The following is a 26,180-nucleotide window of genomic DNA, read 5'->3' as shown; positions in this document are numbered from 1 at the left end:
GGGCAGGGAATAACCCAGGGTGGGGCGCTAACCCATGGCAGGGCAGGGAATAACCCTGGGTGAACTCCAATTCACCTTAGAATGTTTTTGGATAGCATGGTTTTGCACTGTTGGGGAGGGGGACTAGAGAAAACCCCACAATGGCCTGGGAAGAAGATGAAAACCTCACACAGGTAGAGCTGGAGCAGAGACTCGAACCCCCTGTGCATGTTTCCTTTAAAATGAACACTTTGCCAAAATAGCTCCTGCTTACACCGAACTTGCTGTCGTTCTGGTGAGTGTACATTTTCTGTGTATGAACATCGTGAAACTGATCACCGCAAAAACAGTGGTGAGAAATCCCAGCAGGCAGGCTGTGAGGAGGAAGGGTTCTACAGGCAGGGGAATCATGCAGCGCCCTCCTTGGACGTCCCAGTATTTACCTACAGGACATCTAAAAAGGTTGAGAGAGACAGGTGAGAGCAGCAGGCGAGAAGAGCCGGTTCAGGCAGAGTAGGAGCAGGTCTTCCTGTCACTCAGGGTGGCATCGCAAAGACACCAGTTCTCAGGCAAGTTATCAGAGACGGACAAGTCAGGACAGAGAGGACGTCCAGTGGCTGAATCTCCATAGCTTCGGAGAGTCATCTACTGGTCTCATTAATAAATCAAAATAATAATAATAATAGCAGTAGTTGTAACTGTAGTGTAACAGTAGACTGCATTCGATGTGAAACTGTAAGGATCAAAGTAAATATTTATAGATAGAGATATCTCTGCTGTAGAAAGGGAGTTGATCCTACCTGCAAATGGCACCGTGCCCTGGAATAATCTCACACTGCCCCCCATTGAGGCAGTAGGCCTGCTGGAGGTTACAGACACTCTGGCAAGGCAGGCCGTCCAGGGAAATGTAGCCAGGGTCACATAAACACTCAGCCTCTTTGCTCCGTCTGTTTACGACACACTGAGAGAATTCGTTGCAGGCCAAGAACTTGCAAGGGTCTGCTTGATCAGCTGAAACGGAGCGAGGAGGAAGCTGCATTAGTATGAATGAGATTCACGCCGGCCTTCTGCCCATTATCCCTGTCCTCTGGCAAACTGCCCACCTATTACCACACATTGAAGGCCCTGAAGGACCTTTCGCTGATTTTTTAATGAGGTGAAGACCGTGATAAAAGTCTTAACCATATATAGTTATTTATAAACGGCTAACTGTATGGGAACGACGAGCACGAACTGACAAAAAGTTTCCCCAACATCAATGAGTATTTTTTATTTTTTCCTGACAGGTGAAACGAGTCTTTTATATTAACGCACAGCTATTGGGGCTAATCTTGTATAACGATAAACATTAATCCTCTCCGACCTATCAGCTCATTCCATCTAACGACACTTACCAGGCTCCACGTCCAGGGAGCGCGTGTCGATATCAATATCCAGACGCTTGGAGGCCGTGCTGCAGAACTCCTCCAGCACGCAGTGCACGGCCTGAGTGATGTTGTACGGCACAGACTTCGCAAACTTCATCTTGCTATTAACTACAACGCTGCCGTTTCTGAAGTTCAGGATCTCCAGCTGCTTGAATCCTGTCAGGTTGGACTGCAGGTATGGAAGTAACTGGAAAATAATAAATGATCTTTAGGGAAAGAATGTCGTAATAGGGACCGAAGCGCAGTGCTGCCCTGCATAGTGTGTGACACCTGCCAAATACCATCACACCACATAGCAGGATTCTGTGCTTGACGGGGTTCCCCTGGGTCCTGAAGGGCCCGTTTGTAATGCATTTTATAACCTGCGTCTACTGAGTTAGGAGTAACAAACTATATAATTGCACTAATTGTCAAGTATCCAGTTTTATGTGTACGAAATTTCACAAAATGGCCTCTAGGATGTATCTCATTATGATACAGAGTTTCAAAACGTCCGCGTCTCACTACCGGCACTCGTATAACGGGGCAGGTCAGTTGCTGTCTGTTTGTTTTGCTCCATTTGTCAAATGGTTCTTCTGTAGTTTATCTGCTCAGCCATCCAGATAATGGCAATTAATTACGCAGTTGTCGATTGATTGAATTTCCAATTATCCCATTTGATTCCTGTTTCCAGTGTAACCGTTTACACTGGATTAGAAGATGGTGAAAATAGGCTGCATTTTTTGCTATATATTTGAGAGTCTTAGTTATTTTTTGCAGGCTCTGGCTGTACCATACATACTACTATGCCTAGCGATTCTAACAGATTTTGATATGATTTGTATGATCTAGCTACATAGTAATATGCACATTATTCGACTCTCTTAGTTACAGATGACATTCTCTAAAATAAAGGAGAATCAATGGAGGCAAACCAGGCTTCTCAAATCTATTGTCTCCAGGAGTAAAATGATAGGCAGATGCTTCGGTTCATTTCAGGATTTTCTCGTGAGAAACCTGGATCTGCTGAATCTGCAGGTTCTTCAAGATCCCCACGCATCACCCCTCAGCATTACAACACATCTCACATCTCTTCTCCTGACCCCTGCTGATAATATATTTCGGTCCAAAATGATTCTTTTTGTGAAACACTGGTATCTCATTTCTGAGTTCCTGTTCGGATTGTTTTTCAAAAAGCAATCAGAGTTTCCCATTCCTACATGTGTCGCTTCTAGATATAAAGATTTTTTGTTTGCGTTCACTAGACAGTTGCTTATTTTCCTAACAGACTTTAATACATTCGTGCAGCAGTTGTTCACTCTGATTATTCAGTTGTTAGTGATTAGAATTAAGTTACAGAGATACACCAGTATCATTTACTAGCAGCACAATAAAACAAATATGCTTGAGAAAATCAAAATGTTGAACAATGTTTACCCACCAGCTCGAGGAATCTGTTCTCCAAGGCTTTGTACTCTTGGGAGCTCTTGTTGAACAAGTCATCAGAAAAGTCCATGTTCGTGACTCGCAGACTGAAAAACACCACTAACTCCTTGCCCTTGCTGGCTGTAGTCATGGAAGGAGTGGTGAGGTACCTCAGTGGTGGAGCCACAGTGGTCTCCAGATGGTCTCCACTGCCATAGTCCTGCAAGTCCATGGTTTCTGTGCTCACCACGTCTGTCTGGTTGTACCGGGTTGGAATAGCTGCCAGAGTCGCGTCTATGAGTACGTCATCCGCCCTAATGTCTGAATCAGTCTGGGTACCTACAGTCACTTCTTCGGTATCATACAAGTCGGCGGTTGTGAATCCCTGTGAATCAGGTGTGATGAATTCGGTGGGTGGTTTCGTGGTCAGGAGCTGCTCTGTGAGTAAGACATCAGCCGTGGAATCGGCATCCACGAGCTCCAGGCTCTCCCCACTGACGCTGTCTTCTGATTATGTGGAATAAACAACGGGGAGACGGGAGCACATAACACTGCAGGAAATGCACTTTTAAGGAATCATGCATTGTATTTTGTGACACTATTTATTTGCTAATGGAAGAATGGCAGCAGCGAATCTTAATATTTAGAGATTTTTTCTGGCCCGAATGTAGCCATAACAAAGCCTTTTGTAGGGCAGAGTTATATTATATATGGACCTGCTATTTTGAATGCCTATTATTGTATTATACTATATAAATTGGTTAAATAAAAGTGTTCAATACCTTATTGTGTTGGATAAGGGCTGCTCCTGGGAAATAACAATTTAATTTAAAAATTGCAGTTTTGTTGATTACCCCGGTAATAGCAGACATTTGAGATGATATCCTTCACTGGAATTATTAGTTTTGATAATCCTGGATTACATTAACTTATCCAAAGTTCAGAGAGCAGGGGCAGCCAGTCCCAGCGATTGGGGTTAAGGGCCTTGCTGAAGGAGGTGACCCAGCAACCATCTGATTTCACCGATGTTCCAACCCACTGAGTCACACAGCGGCTACTTGGCTTATTCAATACTGTGTTCTAATCAAATCGTAGTCACTGTTCAAATATGTGCGTTGATGCTGATTCACTATTCAGATTTTCGTACCTGCCGTGCTGGTATCAGGTCGCGAGGTCACCTTCGGAAAGCCTTCTTCCACGCCTGCCGGCCCACCCTGAGTGACGATTCCGTCTCCAGAGGTCAAGTCATCTTCTGAGCCTCGCTTACTGACATCCTCTTCTGCTCCAGTGACGGTTCTGTCAGTCATTTCATCTACATGAAGGACCAGAGTCTCAGCAGGGTCAGGCAGATATCCTGCACCCGTAGTGACTTCCTCAGCCTGTGAGTCTTCAGTTTTCGGAGGTTCAATGGTGTCATCAGGCTGAAGCTCATCAGTACTTGAATCGTCCTCAGTCTGCCAGTCATTAATATTAGACTGGAGGTCAACAGTAGTATTCTGAACATCAAGACCAAACTCATGACCGCTGCTGGGGATTATATTTTTACTGATGTCATCAGTCGGAGCGAATGGGTGTTTTTCTGGAACAGAGGTAGAAACTGGATTATCGGGGAGTCTGGAAAATATCCTGTTCCAAGGGTACAGATGGAGTGAAGTCTTTTAGTGAGCTCACCATTGTCCTCATGAATGGATTCTGTCACGTCTGTAATTATTGGTTTGATTTCTTCAGGCTTGTTCATCGACGGCATTGTTGCGACAAGATCACTGCTTGTCGGCTCAGATTCATTCACAGTCCTATCGGTGATCAGCTCCGGGACACTGCCGGTCGCAGTGGGCGGAGTGGCGGCTTGCTGCATGCCTGCCGTCTCCTCAGGGGTGAGAGGAACTTCCAGGAGCGTCTCCTCCATCGCGGTCACAGGCTCCTCAGTCGACTCTGTCAGGTCACCAGTGCCACCTGAGTCCTGTGGCTTACATTTACAATGTATATGTAAAATAATGTATATGTAAAATATATATGTAGCCAAACTTACTCATTTCTGTAAAGCAACAATGCAAAGAATCTCAGCAGTGAGTAGGAAAAGCAGGCAGTAACTCACCACGTCACTGATTACTTCTGAACCTTCCAGCATTGGTGTGGGGGTTGGTTGGGTTACTTTGTATAACAAGAAGAAGGAAACACTGTAAATGTTGGTAGAATATCTATATCTGCTGTAGCAGTATGATTGTTTAGCAAAGTATGGAACAGCAAACACTTGGTATAACATTTAAACTGTAGATAGTGATGAAGTAGAGTTTTTGACAGTTTCTATGCAGCTGCCGTTTGAATCGTAAGTCAGGATGAATCTTTGAATCTTCTGCCAAACCTGGATCAAAGTTGAGGGAACTGAGATCCACCGGCAGGGCGATTCCTTTGGTCAGGACCTTCTCTATCATCGTCTTCAGGCTCTTTGTAACAGAAGAGGCCGTTTTCCCATCCCCATCTGACGCCTCTTTGTCAGCAACGTCGATGGATTCCGCGTCCATCTCAAACACAACACTGTAGTGCACGGATATGCCACTGCGTGTGAAGAGCAGAATCGTGGGATGAGAAGACGCCATACGCTGCACTCTGTATGATCGCTGTGGATTGTCAGGATCATCTTTTTGCTTTCGGTATCTTACATTCTCTTACAAGTTTTCCACAATATAACTACTAAACTTGACAAGCATGAGCTGCTCACTGATATTATTTAACAGAGGGTCATACACTAATCCTTTATTGTCATCAAGTCTTGAATCCAAAAGGTACTGATTGGAGAGGCAGATAAAACTTTTGAACAACATAACAGTGCCATCGGGCAGCATTTTGAACAGGAGGACAGTGGAGGTACCCCACCCCCACCCCCCCCGGCGACCCAGAAGGAAAAGCAGTTTGGGACAGTGGAGGAACATCACCAGTCAAAAGGTCTTGCACAACCACAGGTTTCTACCACTTTTCCATTTATTTCATAAACTGCAGATTTTTATTCTTGTTAAGCTTTGGAAAGTTGAGTGAATAAATATAAATGAAAATGTAAGTCGAATTAAGCAAGTGTCCTTTATAAGATGGAAAGAGTGTGTAGCAGTGCGTGTCTGACACCCTATTAACTGGGTGTGTGGTGATGGCAGAGTCACATCCTAGGCTGTCCTTTAGCTTTAAATGCGCTAGTTATCTGTTTCATCCCCTGAAACACAGCAGTGTTTAATGTCCCTTGCAGAAAGAATGCATCGCATTTTCTCTGCTGTTATAACTGCTAGAGGAGGTTACTTTGATGAATGAAGGATATGACATTTTCTTGCTAATAAAGGTACTCAGATAGTGAACATGCTGTAAATTAATTTGTTAGTAAAGAATATTGAGTGTATTTGTAGTAAACGTTAAGTGAGTAACATGCATAGGTAGAAAATCTTCTCAAAATATGTGCAAAAACTTTTGACTGGTGGCGTATGCAAGACCGTATAACAGGGGTGTTAAACTCCAGTCCTGGGGGGCCGGAGCCCTGTATAGCTTAGCTCCTTCCCTGTTCCACCATAAATGATTCAGCTCAAGAGCTGTGCGGTAATTAGCAGAAGGAGTTGAATCAAGTGTGTAAAACGAGGGGAAACCCAAAAATGTGCAGGGCTCTGGCCCCCCAGGACTGGAGTTTGACACCCCTGCTCTATAGGAAGGTAAGAGAGTCAGGTGACCATGGCGATTCATACTGGTCTGTCCCTCTTGCTCAAAGTGATTGTGAGTTTTGGTGTGTTCCGGGAGCTGCAGGAAGTGTGCAGTGCATGTTGTTTTTCAATGACATGTTTGTGTGTTCCGGGAGCTGCAGGAAGTGTGCAGTGCATGTTGTTTTTCAATGACATGTTTGTGTGTTCCGGGAGCTGCAGGAAGTGTGCAGTGCATGTTGTTTTTCAATGACATGTTTGTGTGTTCCGGGAGCTGCAGGAAGTGTGCAGTGCATGTTGTTTTTCAATGACATGTTTGTGTGTTCCGGGAGCTGCAGGAAGTGTGCAGTGCATGTTGTTTTTCAATGACATGTTTGTGTGTTCCGGGAGCTGCAGGAAGTGTGCAGTGCATGTTGTTTTTCAATGACATGTTTGTGTGTTCTGGGAGTTGCAGGAAGTGGGCAGTGCATGTTGTTTTTCAGTGACATGTTTGTGTGTTCCGGGAGCTGCAGGAAGTGTGCAGTACATGTTGTTTTTCAATGACATGTTTGTGTGTTCCGGGAGCTGCAGGAAGTGTGCAGTGCATGTTGTTTTTCAATGACATGTTTGTGTGTTCTGGGAGTTGCAGGAAGTGGGCAGTGCATGTTGTTTTTCAGTGACATTTTTGTGTGTTCCGGGAGCTGCAGGAAGTGTGCAGTGCATGTTGTTTTTCAATGACATGTTTGTGGCTTCGCAAAAAGGTGTTTTTTTTGTTTTGTAATTGGCCCACTGCCAAGCACTGAGTAAAAAGAGTCTCTCACATCCAGCTGTGGTTGTCTTCATTGTGCTTCTGATCAAGGCCTAACAATTTGGCTAATTGTGATGGCCATTGTGATCAAAACACAATTTTCCTCAAGGACATGGTATTAAAAAGAGTCGACTATGTAGTTTATTTTTCACCATGGACGCAGGTGATTCTTGGTCCAGACGCGTTTGTCCGTGTGCGGACAGGTTCGCCATCCCTGCTCCTGATGCTTTTCCAATTGATATTTCACTTTGCACTGAGCCCCAATTGATGCTGCCGTTGAGCCAATTCGCTAAAGGTAATTAAAGCGGGTGCTGGCCTGCCATTGCTGAGGTCAGTGTGGATTGTGGCCCAGCTCCCTGCTCTAGCTACATATTCAACAGAGAGCCACCAGGAACCAGCACAGAGGTCTCTCATCACTATTCAATTATTCAATTACCCATCAGTCTCCAGTGCCTCGCTGCGATTGGCAGAAACAGGGAAAGAGAAAAATAATTAGTCATTATTTCTGTCTGCCATTTTCTGAAGTTATAAAGATATTGCACATTATATATATATATATATATATATATATATATATATATATATATATTACACGCACATGCATCACTTATTAAAGTATGTATCATTTTAATTGTATTATATTTAATATTTATATGAATTATTAAAGCACATTGTGTAACAGTGTAATCTGTACAGTTGAAGATTTAATCAATTCAAAGTACAGTTTCCATTCCAGTGCAGCACCAGTCCGCACTTCACCGAAGACTGCAGTTCTAATATTTTTCTCTGTATTTTGAAGAACGTGACGTCCAAAGGAGCTGCTCAGAACCAATTAATGGATGTTTGTAAATGCCAGTCTGGCCAGACGGGTGCATTGCGGCTGTGCAGGACAGAGGCGAAGTGGAACTCAAATTCCTGCCTGCAGACCCCCACGTTCTACATTGTCAGGAAACAACACATTGCCAAAAAGATGGACATTTTAACCTGACCAGCTTTCGGCCGTTCGGAATTCTTTATGTCGCCATAAAAGAATATTCAAAGAAAAAACTGTAGGGATGCAACCTTATTCCCAGCACGCTGATGTCTTTGAATCCGGGTAGCTTGTCAAAACTTTGCTGCATCTGAGAAGACAAGCAATCAAATACTGAGATCATACGTAACCCACAATCAGTGCAATGTCGGAGTAGATAACATCTCAAGTTTAGTAGTAAAAGTACTTAGTAGAATCATCAGTCTGTGACCACTACTGATATTTCACTCATCTCTGTAAAACTGCATTTGTAAGATTTTATCCTAGATTACAAAAATCTTGAAATTAAAGTTTGCTACCCTCCCCAGAATTGCATCCTGCCTGCCAGCAGTATAAATAAGTGATCTGACAATGAATAAATGTGATTATGATTAAGGAACAAAATGACATGGACAGATGCGATCATCAGATCAGAGAGCAATGAGTTCTTGAAGGGTATTTAGTTTACTCTTTGACATTAATCATCTTTAATGGAATATCAAGATAGCCAATTAAACCACACCAATTGTCCCATAATCGTTGAAGATTGCTTTTTTGTACATGCAGGCCTCTGTCCAAAAACCTCAACAGTCACAAATATCATCACACTAATACATATGAAGAAGGCAGAAAGTGTGAAATATCATCCTTTCTTATTTTTGCTTTTGTTGTGTTTCATAGTCTGAACATCTATTGTCACCATGCTGTACTGAAGACCACACTAAGCATGGGCTGTGCTCTGCTTCCAAGTAGGGCTGCAGCGATTCATCGAGTAACTCGACTAACTCGATTACAAAAAATCCTCGATGCAAATTCTTTGCTTCCATGCTTCGTGTAATCCGCACGACTACGTACTGCTTAGTGATCACCGTGTTTCACCCGGAGGATTATTACTGTCGCACAGTGTGCTTACGCTGCATTACGTGTAGCAGGTTTGATTTGATGGCGCGATGGAGGAAGACAGGGAAAATAGTGAGGAAAGTCAGAGAAGAAGAAAAATGTCTAGAGTTTGGGACCATTTCAAACAAAAGAAAGGCGAAAATACTGTATAGTGTGTCCATTGTAAAACCGAATTAGCTTTCCACAATAGCACAACGTCAATGATTCAACATCTCCACAGAAAGCACCCAGTCTATGCATCCAGTCCACAGAGCGGAACCGGTACAAGGTAAGCGCGAGCGTTTCACTCACATTCGCGGCTGAAATAGACCTGCGATAGAAACAAACTTATGGGCATATGTGTGAATAAAAAAAGTATAACGAGATTCAGTCCAAGCAGCCCCTATTTTTCCTCAAAAAACACTGATAACACAACAGCAGTGAAAATGATGCTGTCGTAGTTTAACATGGAGCTGGAGCCCGTCTATACACTAAGAGCAAAGAGACGGTTCCGTTACAGAGATGGTGAACTCAGGTGCAGTGAAGGAAAACAGCAGCAGTGCTTGTAAATCGCTACTAAACCTTTACTGGTAAAGAGCTGGCGAGAGTCCGTAATCAAACCAGCTGTTCAACAAGCTGAAAGGTAAAGAAAAGCGATGTTTTCAGCTGCTCCCATCCACCGCCGTTTGTCTCACACAGCAGCAAGGTTACAGTAAAGCTATACAAGGTAAAACAGAAGCTGCTTGTATGCAGATAAACTGTTAGCTTAGTTTGACATATTTAAATTTATATTAATTATATTAATAATTATTATAATAATAATATAATATAAATAGCAAAGTGCTTTCTGTGTGTTCCAGCAACATGTACATCATTTTAAGAAACCCGTCTATTTTTGCTTTTTTGAATAGTTACTATTGCTCTTAATTCTCAAAAGTATTTCTTATCCGATTACTCGATTAATCAATGGAATAATCGATAGAATACCTCCATCCATCCATCCATTTTCCAAACCGCTTATCCTACTGGGTCGCGGGGGGTCCGGAGCCTATCCCGGAAGCAACGGGCATGAGGCAGGGAACAACCCAGGATGGGGGGCCAGCCCATCACAGGGCACACTCACACACCATTCACTCATACATGCACACCTACGGGCAATTTAGCAACGCCAATTAGCCTCAGCGTGTTTTTGGACTGTGGGGGGAAACCGGAGTACCCGGAGGAAACCCCACGACGACATGGGGAGAACATGCAAACTCCACACACGTGTGACCCAGGCGGAGACTCGAACCCGGGTCCCAGAGGCGTGAGGCAACAGTGCTAACCACTGCACCACCATGCCGCCCCGATAGAATACCTGATCACTAAAATAATCGATAGCTGCAGCCCTACTTCCAAGGCTGCGTTCGAATACCGGGTATATCACAGCGGTGCGACAAGGCTGTCCCACCTCGAAGGCACCTTCAAATGCGGTCTAGAAATGCGTGCTTCTCTTGCAGAGTCGCGAAAGATCCACCCAATTGATCCTTTGCGCCCATCTTATCGCCTAGCTGGGACACACCCACTTTACCCCTGCGCAACGAAACTTCAGATATGTTGGGCTGCAACGGAGGTGGGACAGCCTTGTCGCACCGCTGTGATATACCCAGTCTTCGAATGTAAATTCCCTCTTCCCCTAAATTCCGACACAGCCCATGATTCAAGCAGCCTACTAAGGTTACATGGACCGTGTCCTACAAAGGATGCAGCCCATGAGCTGGGACAAAGCTTCGTCAGGAGCGGTGAGATCAAAGGTCTAGATCATGCCTGGATTTATTTGCTGAGCCACAGTAAGGTCATTCACTCCAGATGGTCTTAACATCCTAATGGATATGCAGCTTCTTCAGCTGTCTTACAGTGGCTGTTAGAGAGGGGAAGGAGCCCAAAGAGAGAGCAACCTGTACCTGATCTCGCAGGTTCTGGGTGAGGTCATGGTACTGGGGGCTGTCTGGGTCGTTCAGAAGGTGGCCATATTCCGGGTTCACAATCGTAATGGTGAACTCTACCGCTTGCTCCACTAGCTGCTCCGGCACAATGTTGGGAAGTTCAGTCTCCTGATGAAATATCATTAAGTCATTAAGCCTTCAGAAGCTACCCCACCCTAGACAGCTGCCGTCAGCCTGCATAAAAATATCAGGCCATATAGGAATTCTGGCAGCTCAGGGGAGGCATCCTCACCTCCACTGTAGTCTTGGTGACATCTGCGACATCATTAGGAGATCCCGGTCTGCTTGCTGTTGGACCATAGGGTGGTGTCTCTGTTGGAATTTCTTTTGGACCTGCACACGATGTGTTTTCTTTTAAACATAATCTTCCTTCTGCACATTGTGTTTTTAATGGCACATGGTTTTGTGACAGGCTGTGTACCTGTTATTTCAGCTGCGGTCTCAGTCGATGGCCCCGTCTTTATTGCAGAATCACCACTGAAGTTAGAAACAGTTGTTAGACACACATACATGCTCCATATATTCATAGGACCCTAAAGTAACCAAGATGCCATCCAGTAATAAAACTGGGCCAAGATAATGTCTAATGCTTAAGCAAGACTGGTCTAGAATGCAGGAAATGGAAAAAAAAAGGTTTTGTTCATCCCAGGGCACCAATTGTCTCACTGTGAATGTGGCAGCGATGTGGGAAGCAGGCTAATGTCACAGGAGAAAATGGCAGGAATCTGTCACATATAGCCAGAGCATCAGAGCTATGGCAGAGACAGCACAGTGTTTGCAGACAAAGGCAATTTCATGTGAGCCGTAGGTACACATTTCATAGAACCAAAATGAGTTTATTAATCTTTGATGCCTTATATTTATTTAAAAAAAATAAACTAGCACGAGAAGTTTCTAATTGTGAACAGTGAATTTCAGGCAGGCCGGATCTGTCCGTCTGGCTTTTTACTAGTGACCGATGGGAGAACCTATGGTTATCCCCCACCAACCGGCGAAATGCATTATGGGTACATATGTGTGGTTGGTCTGGACAAAAGTCCACGGCTGATTTTTAATCTCAGTAGTATGTTCATTTACCCATACTGGCTTACAGTAGAGAGAAGCATCACGTTATTTGACATGTGTTTCGTTGGGATTCAAACCCACAACCTATGAGTTATTAATGCAATGCCCTTGGCTGCAGGAGCAGGTCATAGCTATGTAGCGTTTTAATCTCTTCTGTGACCGAAGTGTTTGCATGAGTGCTGACATATTAATGTGTTTCACATGCACCGATAATGACAGCAATCTGTGTGGGCTGTCCCCCCCCCCCCCCCCCCGCCACCCCTCCGCTGCTGTCATTAATCAGGCACCTATCCTCGTCCCTCGCTGTAGTCCGTGCCCTAACTGTTCTGTGCGCTTACCGCCCACGAAGCTTCTCATCTCGCATGTTCACTCTCTTCGGGAAAAAAGAAGGAAAAAAATACAAGTAAATGTCACCGGATGTAATATAATATGCAGTTTCACACATGCACACACAGTTTCTCTGCTAAATGTAATGATTACAGTGTAATGCGTTATGTTGTGTCAAGTGCACAGGCTTTGGTAACAGTCAACAATAGAATATTGTGTGTGTGTGATGATCTGACCCCCAGAAGGACATACTGTGCTTTATAATGAGAGCGCGATGGAGGCCAGCTGGGTATTTGTCAGGGAATAGAAAGCCTGACATTATTACTGATTCATCACAGACATTATCGTGGATCCAAAGGGCATGGTATACAACTTACCCTGGACAAATAACAATGACTAGCAGAGTCAGTAAAACTATTAATTAAATAAATGCATTCATTAGTCAATCGCGACACTGGTGGGAAACCACAGCAACATTCCTCCTCTGTCACCCTAATATTTGCACAGTGCCTTTTCTCTTTAACCTGTGTTACATTTTAACAAAAGTGTCCTTTTTCCCCCATAACAATGCTACATTACTTTCAGGACTGGGCAACGCGTCCAAAAGACTAGGAATGTACAGGCAAATACGCTTAACTTTAATCCCACGGGCACTGGGATTAGCTCAAGGAAAGACTTACTGCTTTATCTGATTTATCCCTGAAATAAAATCATGCCATTTCAAATTACTCGCAAATATATGTAACTAGTAAAATCACTTATTATATCTTCCATATACACATCACTGATTGGTTGAAGTAAATAATAGTGAAGTTATTCTGAAGCAATTAAACCTTTATGAATGACGCAGGCCTTAGCAGGCAAAACAGGACAGGACACACGGCAGAGTGAACGCTGGATGGGGCACCAGTGCTAAACGCGCACACACTCACACGCGACGGGTAATTTTTGGATGCCAGGCTGGGGCAGGGCACAAACGTGCACACTCACATACAACGAGTGATTTAGGGATGCCCGTTAGACTCCCAGCATCCTTTTGGACTGCGGGGGGAAATCAGAGAACCCAACCCAGCCCCATGTGGCACCTGCAACTTCAACACTCAGAGCAGAAGTGGGATTCGAAGTCCCAGCATGGAGGTACAAAGTAACTGTGAAATCTATGATTGCCTGAAATGTGTGGGGGAGTTAATATGAAGCAGCCAGTTTATATAAACATAACCAGCCTCAAATAAGTAAAGGAAGCTGCAACTGGTTTGAGGCAGTGGGGGGTGGCCTGTGATTCTGCTGGGGGGGGGTTGTGGTTCAGCAGATTAGAGTAATATGCCTGAGAAGGTCATCAGGTCAAATCCCAGGTTTGGCAGAGTGAGGTCACTGCTGGGTCCATGAGCTCCTTTGTGGACGTGTTGTGGACGTCCGAAGCCGCTTCTTGGTTCCTTGTAACGTTGCCAAATGAAGACCAGGGTTCCCAGTTTGTGTCAGTTTGATAGTTCCTGCACAGGCTGCATTACTTGGGCGGGGGGGAGGTGTGATTACTCACCCGGTACACCATGTGATTACTCACCCGGTACACCATGTCGATGTGCTCCTGCGAGTTGCTGAAGTTCCGGGTCAGGTCCGCGATGCTGAGTGACTCAAACTGGCAGCTGTGCACCCATCTCTGGTACTCGGCCGTGCTCGGGATCCTGTCAAAGAAGATCCGGAAGGCTTCCCAGATCGCCTCCTGGCAAACTGATAAAAGACACACAGCTGTGTATGGAGTCCCATTTACCTGAGGAAAAGACATTTAGTCGGATGTGATTCTTTGAAAGTGCACAAAAGACTTTTTAATTATAGCTTTTCATCCTTGATTTTCTGGCCCATAGAGCTTCTACAAAGCGGGAAATTGACATTCATAGCTTGCGCAGCATCCCCTCGAGGGATGCCTTTCATAGCCAGAGCTAACCGTGATCATCTCCTTGACAGCAGCAGCCAAAGAGAGCGCTTAGGTCACAGACCTGGTGATTAGCATTATCGTAACACATGCTATGACTTGCAAACAAATGTAAGTACATTATCTCCATTTAAATGTGACAGAACAACATTTCAGTTAGCCACACTGAGGTGTGATTAAGTGATCCTACTGTCTTCCACACAAGGGTACTGGGTCGGCTCTGCAGTGTTTCGGTCTCTGCTTTAAGCCTGAATAATGTCTGCTTGGCGCCTACTACTGCGTCTGTGGAAGTTCCGGAGAATTATCGCAATTGTGGAAAGAAAATTCAATTAGTTTCATTTTAATTAACAGAAGATTGCATCGTTTTTTAATTAGTGGTGGAAACACTGCTAAAATTTCCTCTTTAGACTTGTTTTAGTTTGTAAGTTAATGTACTTCTCACAGTGAATTTCTGTATATTCACAGCATCATGATAAATGCTCCAGTAACATAGAACCTCCGTATCTTGAGCTCTGTGTTTTCAATTAAAAACATCCAGAGATCTGAATATTACTCTAAAGATGTAAGAAACCTATGAATATTAAAGTTCTTTCTAAAGGCAACATCCATTTAATTCACTGCCGTTTCAACATTTCAGGTTAATCAACTGTGGTAGTCTATCGGGTTACAAGATGCTTTTTTTATTAAGAACCTGAAGCTTTGTAAAAACCCAAATGGATATTAAAATGCTTGGAAATTTGTAATTATTTGTGGTGTGGATATCCCATATTGCATTTATCCCCAGTACAACCAGTACAAGGCTATTCAGGATAGGGCTGCACGCACACCCACACTGCAGGCTAATTACAGACTGCAATTAGTGTAACTGAAGAGTGGGAGGAATGATGCGTGCCGGCAGGAGACAGTGTAACGCATAAAAAGCTCAGGTGGGATTCTAACCCCTATGCCTAGAGGTGTGAGGAAACAATGTTACCCATTCAGACACCCCGAATAATCTATTACTGATAACGATTCATTTAAAGAATAGGGTGAAAGGAAAATACTGTTAAAAATTCTTTACGCGAGTTTCCTAGAGATAAGATCTGCGTCCACGCTACCATTTTCACAAAAAAAAAAACGTCTGCGTTCACACTGCTCTGTGTAAAAGGCAAATGACGTAGCTATAACAGTGGTTGTTCACGTATTTATTTCTGCCATTTTTCATTTGCACATTTAACCAAAGCGTTATATTTTTTTCGAAGTGGTGCATTTTATATTTTGTTTGTCATAGCTCAAGCACAACATGCCATTTGCACAGGTTTGTCCGACCAAGATAAATAACAGAAGCATTTATTTTGACTTTGATTAGTAATAAAGTTCGGCTTTTATAAATGCTTCACTGTTGACTAATCTCACACGCAACCATGTGTTTACAGAAAATTCATGTATTTTATTTAGCAAAAGCGAAATATCGCAGTACTGTGACATCAGAAACGCAAAGCTGTATATAAAAGGAACCGTCACAGCGACAACATAGGGATCCAGAAATTTTAGTCACTACACGTCTCACTCTCTCCCCCTCAGTTTCAGTGCAGGCTAAGGTTCGATGGCTGGGTGTCTTTATCATAAGCTAGAGCTGCACTTTAAACTGGCTCAGGTACAGTCTCACAATAGTTGTAAATAGCATACAATGTTCACAAAACCGGACTTTGCTGCACGCAAGTAAGCAAAAAACAGCGTATATCAGGTAGCGAGAGTCCTGTGCATCCTCCATGTTCACACGTGGCTTACTTCCGTGAAGGAAATGGAAAGGCATTCTTCATTCCCGTAAAGAATAACCAATTAAGAAAAGAGACGTGGAAAGGAAGAGAGCTAATCCGGAAAGGGTCACGCGCTAAGTACGACTCAGCTGGAGTTCACTGATGTAGGTGCTGCAAAATTTTTACGTTGCGCTGATGCATTTACAGAAAGATTAATTGTCGATAACATTATTCTCCATTACTGGGGAAAATAGATCCGTGGTAGTGCGGACGGAAGGTTAAATCAGAAGGAGACTTTTGCGTTACTAAAGGACAGTGTATTAGTGCGGACTGGCCCCGGGTTCACACTGAAGCCCCCCCCCTCCCACTAAGAGCCCTTACCTCGCAGTTTGTAGTACGCTTGGTGGCTCGCTATGACCTCTTTCACAGTTTCCTGAGGACAGACTTTCACACCCGTCTGGAAGAAAGTTGACCTTTTTGGTCGATGCCGTTCCAAATCAGATATCTTCATCAAATTAGTTTTCGATGTTCTTAACAGTTCCATCAGACCCAGTGAACTCCTTGTTTTCATCTCAAATACTGCATCTCCGCTGTTACCCTCTGGAAAAGAAAACGCAATAAAGAGATTTATGATGGTACAATTGCTGTCTAACATTACAAACCATGGAGTATGCGCGTATGAAATATGTATGAGATATTTAAATACATTCTTTACTTTCTTTGGTTAAACAGAATACTAGAAATTCATCACTGTTGGAGAAAATGCAGGATCTGTGAACTGCCTGTGGGCGTAACCATGGTTACAGAACCTGGCCAGAATGTAAAAGGTAATACTATGTTATCATATCTCTGTTGTACTTGATTTCGCTGTGCTGCTGTATTAGTGTGAATGTCAATACATTATTGCATGGACTCATGAATTGCAGGGAACTCTTGTTGGTAGGGAAGGTACCAGCAAATATCCTGGCAACTAGAAGCTGTTCTGAATTTGGGAAAAACTCTAGTAGAGCTTACATTCTGTGTGTCCGTGGCTTTCATTCTGTGCCTACATTTTTATGAATCAGCTGTCACGATGGCATGATGTTCCGGGGTCTTATTTGAAGTCTTTGTGATTGAAGATCTCATGGTGACCATGACAACGAATCGCTTCATGAAGGTTTGCGTTGCACGTCATCTTGGACGGTACAAGTGAATTTAAAGACCGTGGGTCTGAATTCCGCTAAGATGCCACTTGTCTGGCCCAGAAATCTTGCCATGAATGGTGGCAAAGACTCCCTTAACTGGGCACAGGTGCCATGTGTAGGTGAACCCCAGCTCCATGTCTTACCTGCTCAACACGAACAGACCCTGAACACAAAACACTATGAAACTGAACACACACACACACACACACACACACACACACATATATATATATATATATATATATATATATATATATATATATATATATATATATATATATATATATATAATAAACTCAAACAGATCGACATAATGTGCTAATTCCTGTTTCCTTTCCTGAAACTTCATTCATTTCAGTTGTAAATTACACCAAGAACGCCGGATGCTAACCTGCCTTTTGAATGTGAGGGTTCAGAATCTTTTCGGAAAGGTTTTTTAGTTTGTCCATGATGTTGGTAGCTGAGTATATAGTCAAAAAACTGATTTTCCTAATCAGAAAAAAATACTTTTAGACCAGATCTGCCTGACCAGATGGTATTTATACTTACATGCAGTGGCACACTGTGGGGCGTCTACTTTGTTGCCTATTTATTTTGTATTACCTTCACACTCATTCCAGTGTGAAGGTAAGACACACTCATTCCAGTGTGAAGGTAAGCCAAAATAAATAGGCAACAAAATAGACGCCCGCAGTGTGCCACTGCCGTTAGGTCCCATTATCTGAAATCTCATCAATCCTTAGGAATCTGAGATTTATGCCTCTAATGACGGTATTCGTGAACGCTTGTTTGTTACGAGCTGAGCCTTGACATGCGTCCCATATGCGAGACATCAGCAGTCCTTCACTGAATTTGCAACCATGGTGATTAAAAATCTCGGTTTAGTTGTGTGTAATTCCTCTATATTGGATTCAGCTGCCGCATCATCCATCACGCCGTGTGCTACGCAAACATCCATTCAGCTCCGTCTTTTTCTCGTCACCCAAGGACACGGTCCCTGCGGTATATTCAGCGTGCATGAGGACGCGGAGTACAGCCCAGCGTGTCAGTGCGGCTGATGGTAATTTACCCTGACGCCTCTCTCTTTGTCGAAAAAGAAAACAATCTCCCCACTTTTACAAACGTGGCTGAGATGGCCGCCCCCAGCACACATGACAGGCGCTGTTACTCCGCGCACACAGACGTACAACGCTGCTATATGTACGGTGCAATCTGACAGAGGAAATGACACAGTGATATATTCACACCTGCTGACAGAGGCGCAGACCAGGAGTGCTTATGGAGACAAATTATGCTGCAAAAGCCCCACATCCTGCTACAATGAAATGGATTAAAAAAAGACCTCAAACCCACTTGTTCACATTACCGATTTGTGCAGGTATATAATGATGTCAGAACACTGTGCCTTACTGGTGGGTGCATTTACATAATACAGCACACAATGTAATGCGTATTTTATACTATAATTTATACTGCCACTGTAAATTAAATGCATATCCAATGTGTAGCCAGCTAAGCCTTTTAGGGATGAGACGACTGGGCCTGTGTTTGAAATGAACCTCAAATGATTATGTGAAGATTCAGCTTGCAAGACGCGAAGAGGTTCGTGCCACAATGGATGAGTCCTATTGTATAAATGGGGGTTGGCTTCTGTGCGTGAGTTTAATTTATTAGTGTTTCAAGGGTGATAGAAAATTCTCCTCTGGGGATACAAACCGAGTTTCAAAATTATATTATAGCTAAATTCATATGCAAATTAATATTTTATCAGTTTGGGTAGAATTTTTCTCATTATATCATTTTAATATAATCTTTTTAATATATGTTTTACTTCATTATCCAGTGCGCGATGCTTCGGACCTAAATCTGAAATTGATGGATATTCTTTGGCAGAGCATTTAAGGTCAAACTCCGTTAATCCATAGAAGAACATGGCTTCCTTTGCAGTGTCAATGGTTTTCTGCGTTACAGCTCAGTAAAAACAGAGTGTCAGCTGGCATCGTTAGCAGAATCCACACGACCTACTGTGTGGTACGAAAGTGAGCCGCAGGCGGAGGACGGGCGACCTTGTGGGCTCAGCGCTGCCTCAGCTGAGTAAACTTGCGAGCTCCCAAATGCAGGTGATGACAGTCTTAGAACATTTTCTAAAATGACTTCTAATTTCATTTTCTAAATTAACTTCAAGAATCCCGAATAACTTTATCCTTTTTCATGAACAATGAACCAGGTTAATATCGCAGACTTTTTATTAGGATGCTCTGCTTGTTTATCGTTTTTAAAATAGCAGGCTAAGTGTTGATTTAGGGCTTACCTGTCACTCCAGCAGCTTGAAGGACGAGCAGAAGCAGCACGAGGGAAGGCCCCCCCTTCGGCAGCATGATGGAATGACTCGCTTTAAAATACCAGTGTGTTCGGCTCTATAGGAGTGGGAGTCTCCACTATATCCGGAGCCCCTGAGCCGGGAGACGAGCGGCTCGCTGGCTACGTCTGGCAGATCTAGATCCTCCTGCACGGAGGCAGAGGGTCACTGAGGTTCGGGCCCCTGCTCAGTCCCCAGGAGGTGCTCATTCCACGATGGTTCTGGTGGGTCTGGCTCATTCCACGATGGTTCTGGTGGGTCTGGCAGCGTTGGACTGAGCAGGAGGTGACAGGGGAGGTTTGAGTGTGACATTAGCAACAGGGTTAAAAAAGCCGGCTCTGTTTGGGGAATAATCTGTTTATCTTCTTCTCAGACGTAATCCAGCTTTACCCGAAAGACCAGGAGTAGCTTCATCCTGTTAGCAGTTTCATGTGGCAGCATCTGTTATCTCTCCCACCCCGTGGATTCTGCCCGGCCGTTTTACAGGCACCTTTCCAAGATCCTCACACTGCCCCCATCCACTGCCAACCCAGGGAACGTTCACCCCTCCGTACCACGGCGTAAAGCCACGTTCTCTGCTGCCCGACAGGCCCTTTGTCGCTTGTTTGTTTCTCCTCAAGGGAACATGGCCAAGCAGTTCATTCTCTCAGCTGAGAGGGGATTGGCTGCTAGTCGCTCTTATTAACAATCGGCAGCTTTAAGGCAAATCTGCTCAGCAGTTCTGATGAACTTTGATCCCCTTGATTTGCATGTTTTGGGTGGAATCCACCCGTCATTTATCCCATGTAGTCAAGAAATATGTATAAATAGTGCCAATAGTTTTGATTATATTTTTGTCAACCATCAGATCTGAAAGAAATACCATCTTAGCAGAAATCGCCTGTGAAGTTTTGTGTTTCTGTCATTTATCACTTTGAAAGTTTCCTTTATCTATAAAGATGCAGGATCTGCTGTTTGTTTTAAGCTCTTTCTTTTGAGGCTGTCATTGTTTTTTGATCTCAATTGTTCTGGTTTTTGTTATCGTTTGGATTACAGGCATCTCGGTAGTTTATAACACATTCTGGAAGTAAATCAGACCACTAATTAATGTCTTCATGTAAACCAAGATTTCCAGGACTAGTGGACAAGTAATCAACACCAGTGGTGCAGTGACTAAGAGATTGGTTTCATGATCTTTCTGAATTGAAGCTGTCAGGCGTCGCATAATGAAGTCCTGAACGCAGCTAATGATTATCCACTGATTATAATCAGCCACTGACATTACTGTGATTGAGGGAACATTATTTTAACTTTATTTGAACATTACTGCAGGTCCACTTTTACTGAGCCTTAGCTAACGCTTTGTATCCATCACTGATGTTGGCATGAGGGGAAGAGTCAACCTGCCATCATCCTGCAGATGAGCGTCTGGGCGTCTGTCCCCACTGCTGCTCTTGATAGGGACCGCATGTCAAATGCGAATGAATCCATACAGAAAGAGAGAAAGCGGCAGGCGCAGGCGACTGATCATTTGCGTTTGTAGCTCAGGCCCAGCCAGTGCCGTGGTAAAGCAGGCCGCCATTAAGCGGCTTTATCGCTCTTTTTGAAAGCAAAAAATTAATTCCAGAGCAAAATTGCTGTCGACGGCTACAAAGATGTGGGCACACAAAAATGACGTGCGTGAATTAAACTGCTGCATTCCTCTGTGGCGCAGTGCGGTACGTTAATTTAACTTTCAGCATTGATATGCACATTTAGCTGAAGCGAATAACGTACTCATTTACGAACAGTATTATCTAACTGAGAAATGAAGTGAAATCTCCTAGAGATTACTCTGTTGCTGTATATATTTTAATTGGACTCTAATAGGCTTGTTTTGAGACCCTCATCCTGTTTCCTGATTCCTGGCACCCGGCATGTCTCCAGTAAGGCTGGCAAAGAGCCCGATCACCTGGATAGCTAAAGGGATCGCGGGGGGGGGGCACTGCGCCCGCCGCAATACAAAGTGCGCAACAGCTCATAATTCCCCGGCTAAGCTGGCATCCGCGATCGCTCTGGCCCCCACGTATGGCCTGTGTCAGTTACCATTTGCACAGCGCTGGTGCCCCCTGACGAGGAGGCAATCAGCTGTGCCTCTTAAGCCTGCCGTTATGCCCTCCTTGGTCTGCTGAGATGATTGGGTTTTAGACAGGATTAAATGGCATGCCAAGATTAAGTGGCTTGTCCAGTGGCATCTCTACTTAGAGAAGCTGAACACTGGCCAAACAACGCCCCCATCTGGGATGACTGTGAGCCCCTGGGGTTTTAAGCAGCAGAGATATACCCTCGCAGCGGCGTAAACATTAACAAGTAGCTGCACGCATGTGAATTCATATTAAGAGCCGTGCACAGGCAACATGAACGGAGATCACTGATCTGCTAGAGTGTGGGGCGGCTCAGTCCCGTAAATCCATCGCTGCCAGTGCTCAGCCTGCAGAAATCCTGCAGTGCCTGTCGAGCCAAGTGCCGTGAGATTTCACTGCACACGCTTCCTCAGGATAGAGAGCAGTGAGGAGAAACACTGATATGGAAAAAGAACTGAAAAATAGATCATGCCATTAAAAAGAGGTAAAAAAAAATAATAATTAAATCTTAACTATATCTGACTTGCGGTATGCAGTATTGATTCATGGAAATTTACGCATTTTTAAACGTTTTTGGTTCTTTTGTTAAAGGATTCGTCTATTTTCAGCCCAATAAAGCATTGTAACAAGCTCAGGGACACACGTCTCATTAGTGAGCCCATGACGTGCTGCGAACAAACTGAATAATATGCTTTGTTACCTAATAACTTAATTAGATAAGCAGCATGTCAGAAGGCATCATGTTGTCATAGCTGGATTAATGGCCGGGAACCGGTCACGTCATGCAAGGTGGGGAGCGCGAGAATCCCACAGCCCCCGTCCTTCCTGCTACTGACACAAAGGCTTTTATTTAACTGCCTTTAAAGCAATGGTGCCATTGCAGCCCGGTGGGGCCTTGGGCTTGGCAGACTCTGCTCAGGGAATCGCTGATTATAAAGAACAGCATCAGGCATGTGTCATTCATTCATTCATGCAGCTGATATTTAGGTAAAGCAAGATGTACAGCACATCAGTAAGTTATTAAAAAAAATAAAAATAAAATTCATTTAAATATACAACATACATTTGCATAATGTATTACTTAATGCAAGGTCTCTGCTCAGCCATAGCCTATAGAAATGTATTCAGGAAGTTGCTTTTTCTTAGCTAATGGAAAACTGCTCTGCTGAAAGCATCGCCATACAAGTTAATTCCACAAACCTTTCATTATGATTAGTTCTTTAATTAAGCATCAATTACAATAAAGTCAACAAGTAATGTTTGATAATGTAATTCTGCCTTGTGACTGTCACAGTATGCATTTACGGTATTGCAATAAACAACTGCTCATGAAATATAGATGCCACCATAGGGCGCATCACACTGGCGTGTGAGCACTGGCGAACCTGCATAAGCAACTTCCATTATTTAAGGACGTCAGATAGGGAAAAATATGCACAGCAGACATAGGAGAGGAAGCTGAGGCGGCTGGTCCAGTGTCACCCACGCAACGCATGGCTACTTTTCATTGGGTCCTATAGACTCTCTCAATGTCACCCAGCCTTCGAGCAGATGACTGGCACTGTCCCGTCTCCTCGGCACAGGATAAAAGGCAGTGTGTAGCTCCAAAAAGGCCGTTTCATAACGGGAGTTCAGCATAATCTCAGTAATGCGTCATACTTTCTCTCTCGGGAATCTGTAGATTTGTGCACAGATTAGACTCTGTGAATAGCTTGGGCTCTTTCAAACTTTCCTGCTCCAAACCCTGAAATACTGGCACTTTCAGACAGATCTGTAATGTGAAGTGCAGTGTTACACTACGCATTTGGCTGCGTGCACAGTCCACGTTCGGATTCGGAGGCTTCCTAGTGTAGGCTTACTTTCGTGTCTTAGCATTGCAGCGTGATTTCATATCATGATACCTGCAAGTTTATATCATCTCCTTTTCATGATGACCTCTAGGCTTATGCCTTATTTGCTGCTGAACAGGAAATGAAATGAGATTTCAAGCATGCTTGAAGTGTTTGAAATAATAATTAGAAAAGACCTAATGAATTAAAAATCGCTGCCTGCTTCTCTGACTGTCAGGCAGAAACATGCAATGTTTAAAATGTTCCTTTTCATGTAGAAATGGAAAACCTCCAGTTGTCCTTTTCTCGGATGATACTTGAGAGTAGCTGTAATGTGTACAGTGATCACTAGAGGGCACAGCATATGCAGTGTAAATAGCAGGGTTATGACATTTAAAAAGGATTTTATGAAATTCATTAGTTTAAAAACCAATTACTCTGTGAAATCCCTGTATATAAATACAGATCTTCTACACGGCAATATGGAGACGCGATTAAAGGTTCTCATGGGTTTTGTGTATTTCCGCAGCAGCACTGATACACAGCATCAGCAGTGTCAACTGTAAGTTAAGCAGCCAGGATTCCGAGCAGCTGGCTGCGTTTCTTAAGCTCCGGTTGGACATGCCATCTGATTCATCGGAATTGCTTTAGTAACTATCCATCGACCCATTGGTCTTCCAACCGCTTACCCAGAATGGGGTTTTGATGAGCCTGGAGTCTGTCCAAAGCAACACAGGGCCTGGGAACTCCCTGGATGAGGTGCCGATCCATAACAACGCGTGCTCACACACAATGGACAATTTCGAGACACTAATTTGTGTCACTGCGTGTTTTGGGGCTGCAGGAGGAGGAGCTGAGGAGCACTGGGTAAACGTGCTCACCAGAGACGTGACCACTGGGCAGACTGGGAACCGAAAGTGGCCCGGGAACCTTCCGCTGACCTCAGTCCCCCTTGGTATATATTGCTATTTGCAGTCAACTGGTTGGCCAGCAATGAAATAAACCATTATCTATGATCCATTAATCGTGTCCAGCGATCGACCTGGAAATAAGCTGACATCAAACAATAGGCTGGGCAGCTCAGGTTTGTAGACTATATAATGCTGGGGTTGAGCGAGAAAGACCAGCCCTCACAGGACCAGCTAACCGGGAAAATTTCCAGACATCCTGATCGCCAGTTCGCGCCTGGGAGCAATGCTACACTGCTGCTCACTGAGCTGCATCCCAGGAACTTATTTTACGGCCTGAACAAGGAGAAAGAATGAAAATAAATCTTGCAGGCTATACACAAGGTTTGTGTTTGTGTTAACGCCTACTGAATTACTCATACGAGGAAAATCCTGTTAGCCTAATCAGTTTGTGAAGATAGCAAACCAGAGGGCTATAATTGTTGATAATCACTCCTGATAGACACAGTGCTTTGTGGTCTCGGGACAGGCGTAATTTCATAGTTGGCTGGTGGGTGAATACAGAGGACATAAGAAAACCTGGAATTTCCCATCCTGAGCATGTGGTAGCTCAGTGTCCCAGAATTCCAGAGATCACACAGTGAGACAAGCCTGCAGTCCTCTAGCCGTGGTGAGAATGGGAAATGATAACAATAAATGATACTTTATCGATCTCCATGGGGAAATTGTCTTTACACCTCCCTCAACTTGCTGTTTGTAGAGTAAATTGTCCGCAAAGGGCAGCCACCCGTAGCGGGACCCAGGGAGCTGGGGGTTAAGGACCTTACTCAAGGACCTGCAGATGTGCTGAGGCTGGGTTTGAACCCAGGAGTAAGCGGGTCAGGTGTAAAATGGATCCAGCATCCATGTTCTTCTCATGTACTGGCTTGTGCTGTGTAACACTGGCCTACTGCACATCTTCACTGACAGACGCTTTTACTATAAGTTACAACTGTGTATTGTTATTTGATTGGTTATTTATTACTTCTTTAGCATAGTATCCCCTTCCAAATTTCCAAAGTATTTTCACTAGTGATGTGGGAAATGGATTAAAGCAAGCAGTAACAGAGCAGGAGCTGATTTAAGAATATTATTTGTCAAAATATTGAACAAACAGCAGTTGTGTTTTGTGCTTTCAGAGATTTCACTTTTGGTTGTGCTGTACTGTACATATGGTTAAAACTGAAGGTCTGTTTACATGAAAATGTATTGTTTAATTGGACACAAATGTTGTATTCCTTTGGATACCACTCTGCCAGATGGTAGAAGAAACTGGAACGTCCTTAGTTATACTATTCTCAGTTCCACTACGCACCAAATTGTAACTCTTCTGCTAGAGTTGGTCAGGAAGATTCCTTTACATTCCCACCAATGACAGGAGAATCTTGATAGTGCTGACTGCCTTTATCCTGGATCTCAATATTTTACATTAATTTAGCAAAAAATCCACATGTTATAGAGTAGGGTGGTTTTTACATTATTTAAAGTGAAATTTGCATTTTAAATGACCTGTATATTAACCTGCAGCGTCTGCTCCTAATTTCTTGATAGTTACTC

The 26,180-nt window shown here is 43.7% G+C and overlaps 1 protein-coding gene across 1 annotated transcript; it reads right to left on the bottom strand.

The window, feature by feature from the left end:
* Positions 1–203: 203 nt before the first annotated feature.
* On the bottom strand, positions 204–16,774 carry LOC125715067 (interphotoreceptor matrix proteoglycan 1). The gene is made up of 15 exons (XM_048986297.1): positions 16,584–16,774; positions 14,095–14,261; positions 12,545–12,579; positions 11,563–11,618; positions 11,374–11,474; positions 11,100–11,249; positions 8,331–8,389; positions 5,173–5,366; positions 4,906–4,961; positions 4,482–4,776; positions 3,958–4,389; positions 2,827–3,317; positions 1,374–1,593; positions 780–990; positions 204–433 (listed from the first exon to the last, which is right to left on the bottom strand). The coding sequence occupies exons 1-15, from the start codon at positions 16,771–16,773 to the stop codon at positions 250–252; spliced, it is 2,841 nt and encodes a 946-aa protein (XP_048842254.1). The 5' UTR covers position 16,774; the 3' UTR covers positions 204–249.
* Between the last annotated feature and the right edge of the window lie 9,406 nt (positions 16,775–26,180).

Source organism: Brienomyrus brachyistius, chromosome 19 (assembly GCF_023856365.1).
Source record: "Brienomyrus brachyistius isolate T26 chromosome 19, BBRACH_0.4, whole genome shotgun sequence".
Classification (NCBI taxonomy): domain Eukaryota; kingdom Metazoa; phylum Chordata; class Actinopteri; order Osteoglossiformes; family Mormyridae; genus Brienomyrus; species Brienomyrus brachyistius.
Note: the sequence above shows the minus strand (reverse complement) of the source record. Positions and strands in the feature narration are given on the sequence as shown.

Coding starts and splice junctions, on each gene's coding strand:
- LOC125715067 (XM_048986297.1), bottom strand. CDS start 16,773: ATGAAAACAAGGAGTTCACTGGGTCTGATGGAACTGTTAAGAACATCG. Junction 14,262..16,583: donor AGCGTACTACAAACTGCGAG/GTAAGGGCTCTT, acceptor GTCTTTTATCAG/TTTGCCAGGAGGCGATCTGG. Junction 4,962..5,172: donor TTCCCTCAACTTTGATCCAG/GTTTGGCAGAAG, acceptor TGTTATACAAAG/TAACCCAACCAACCCCCACA.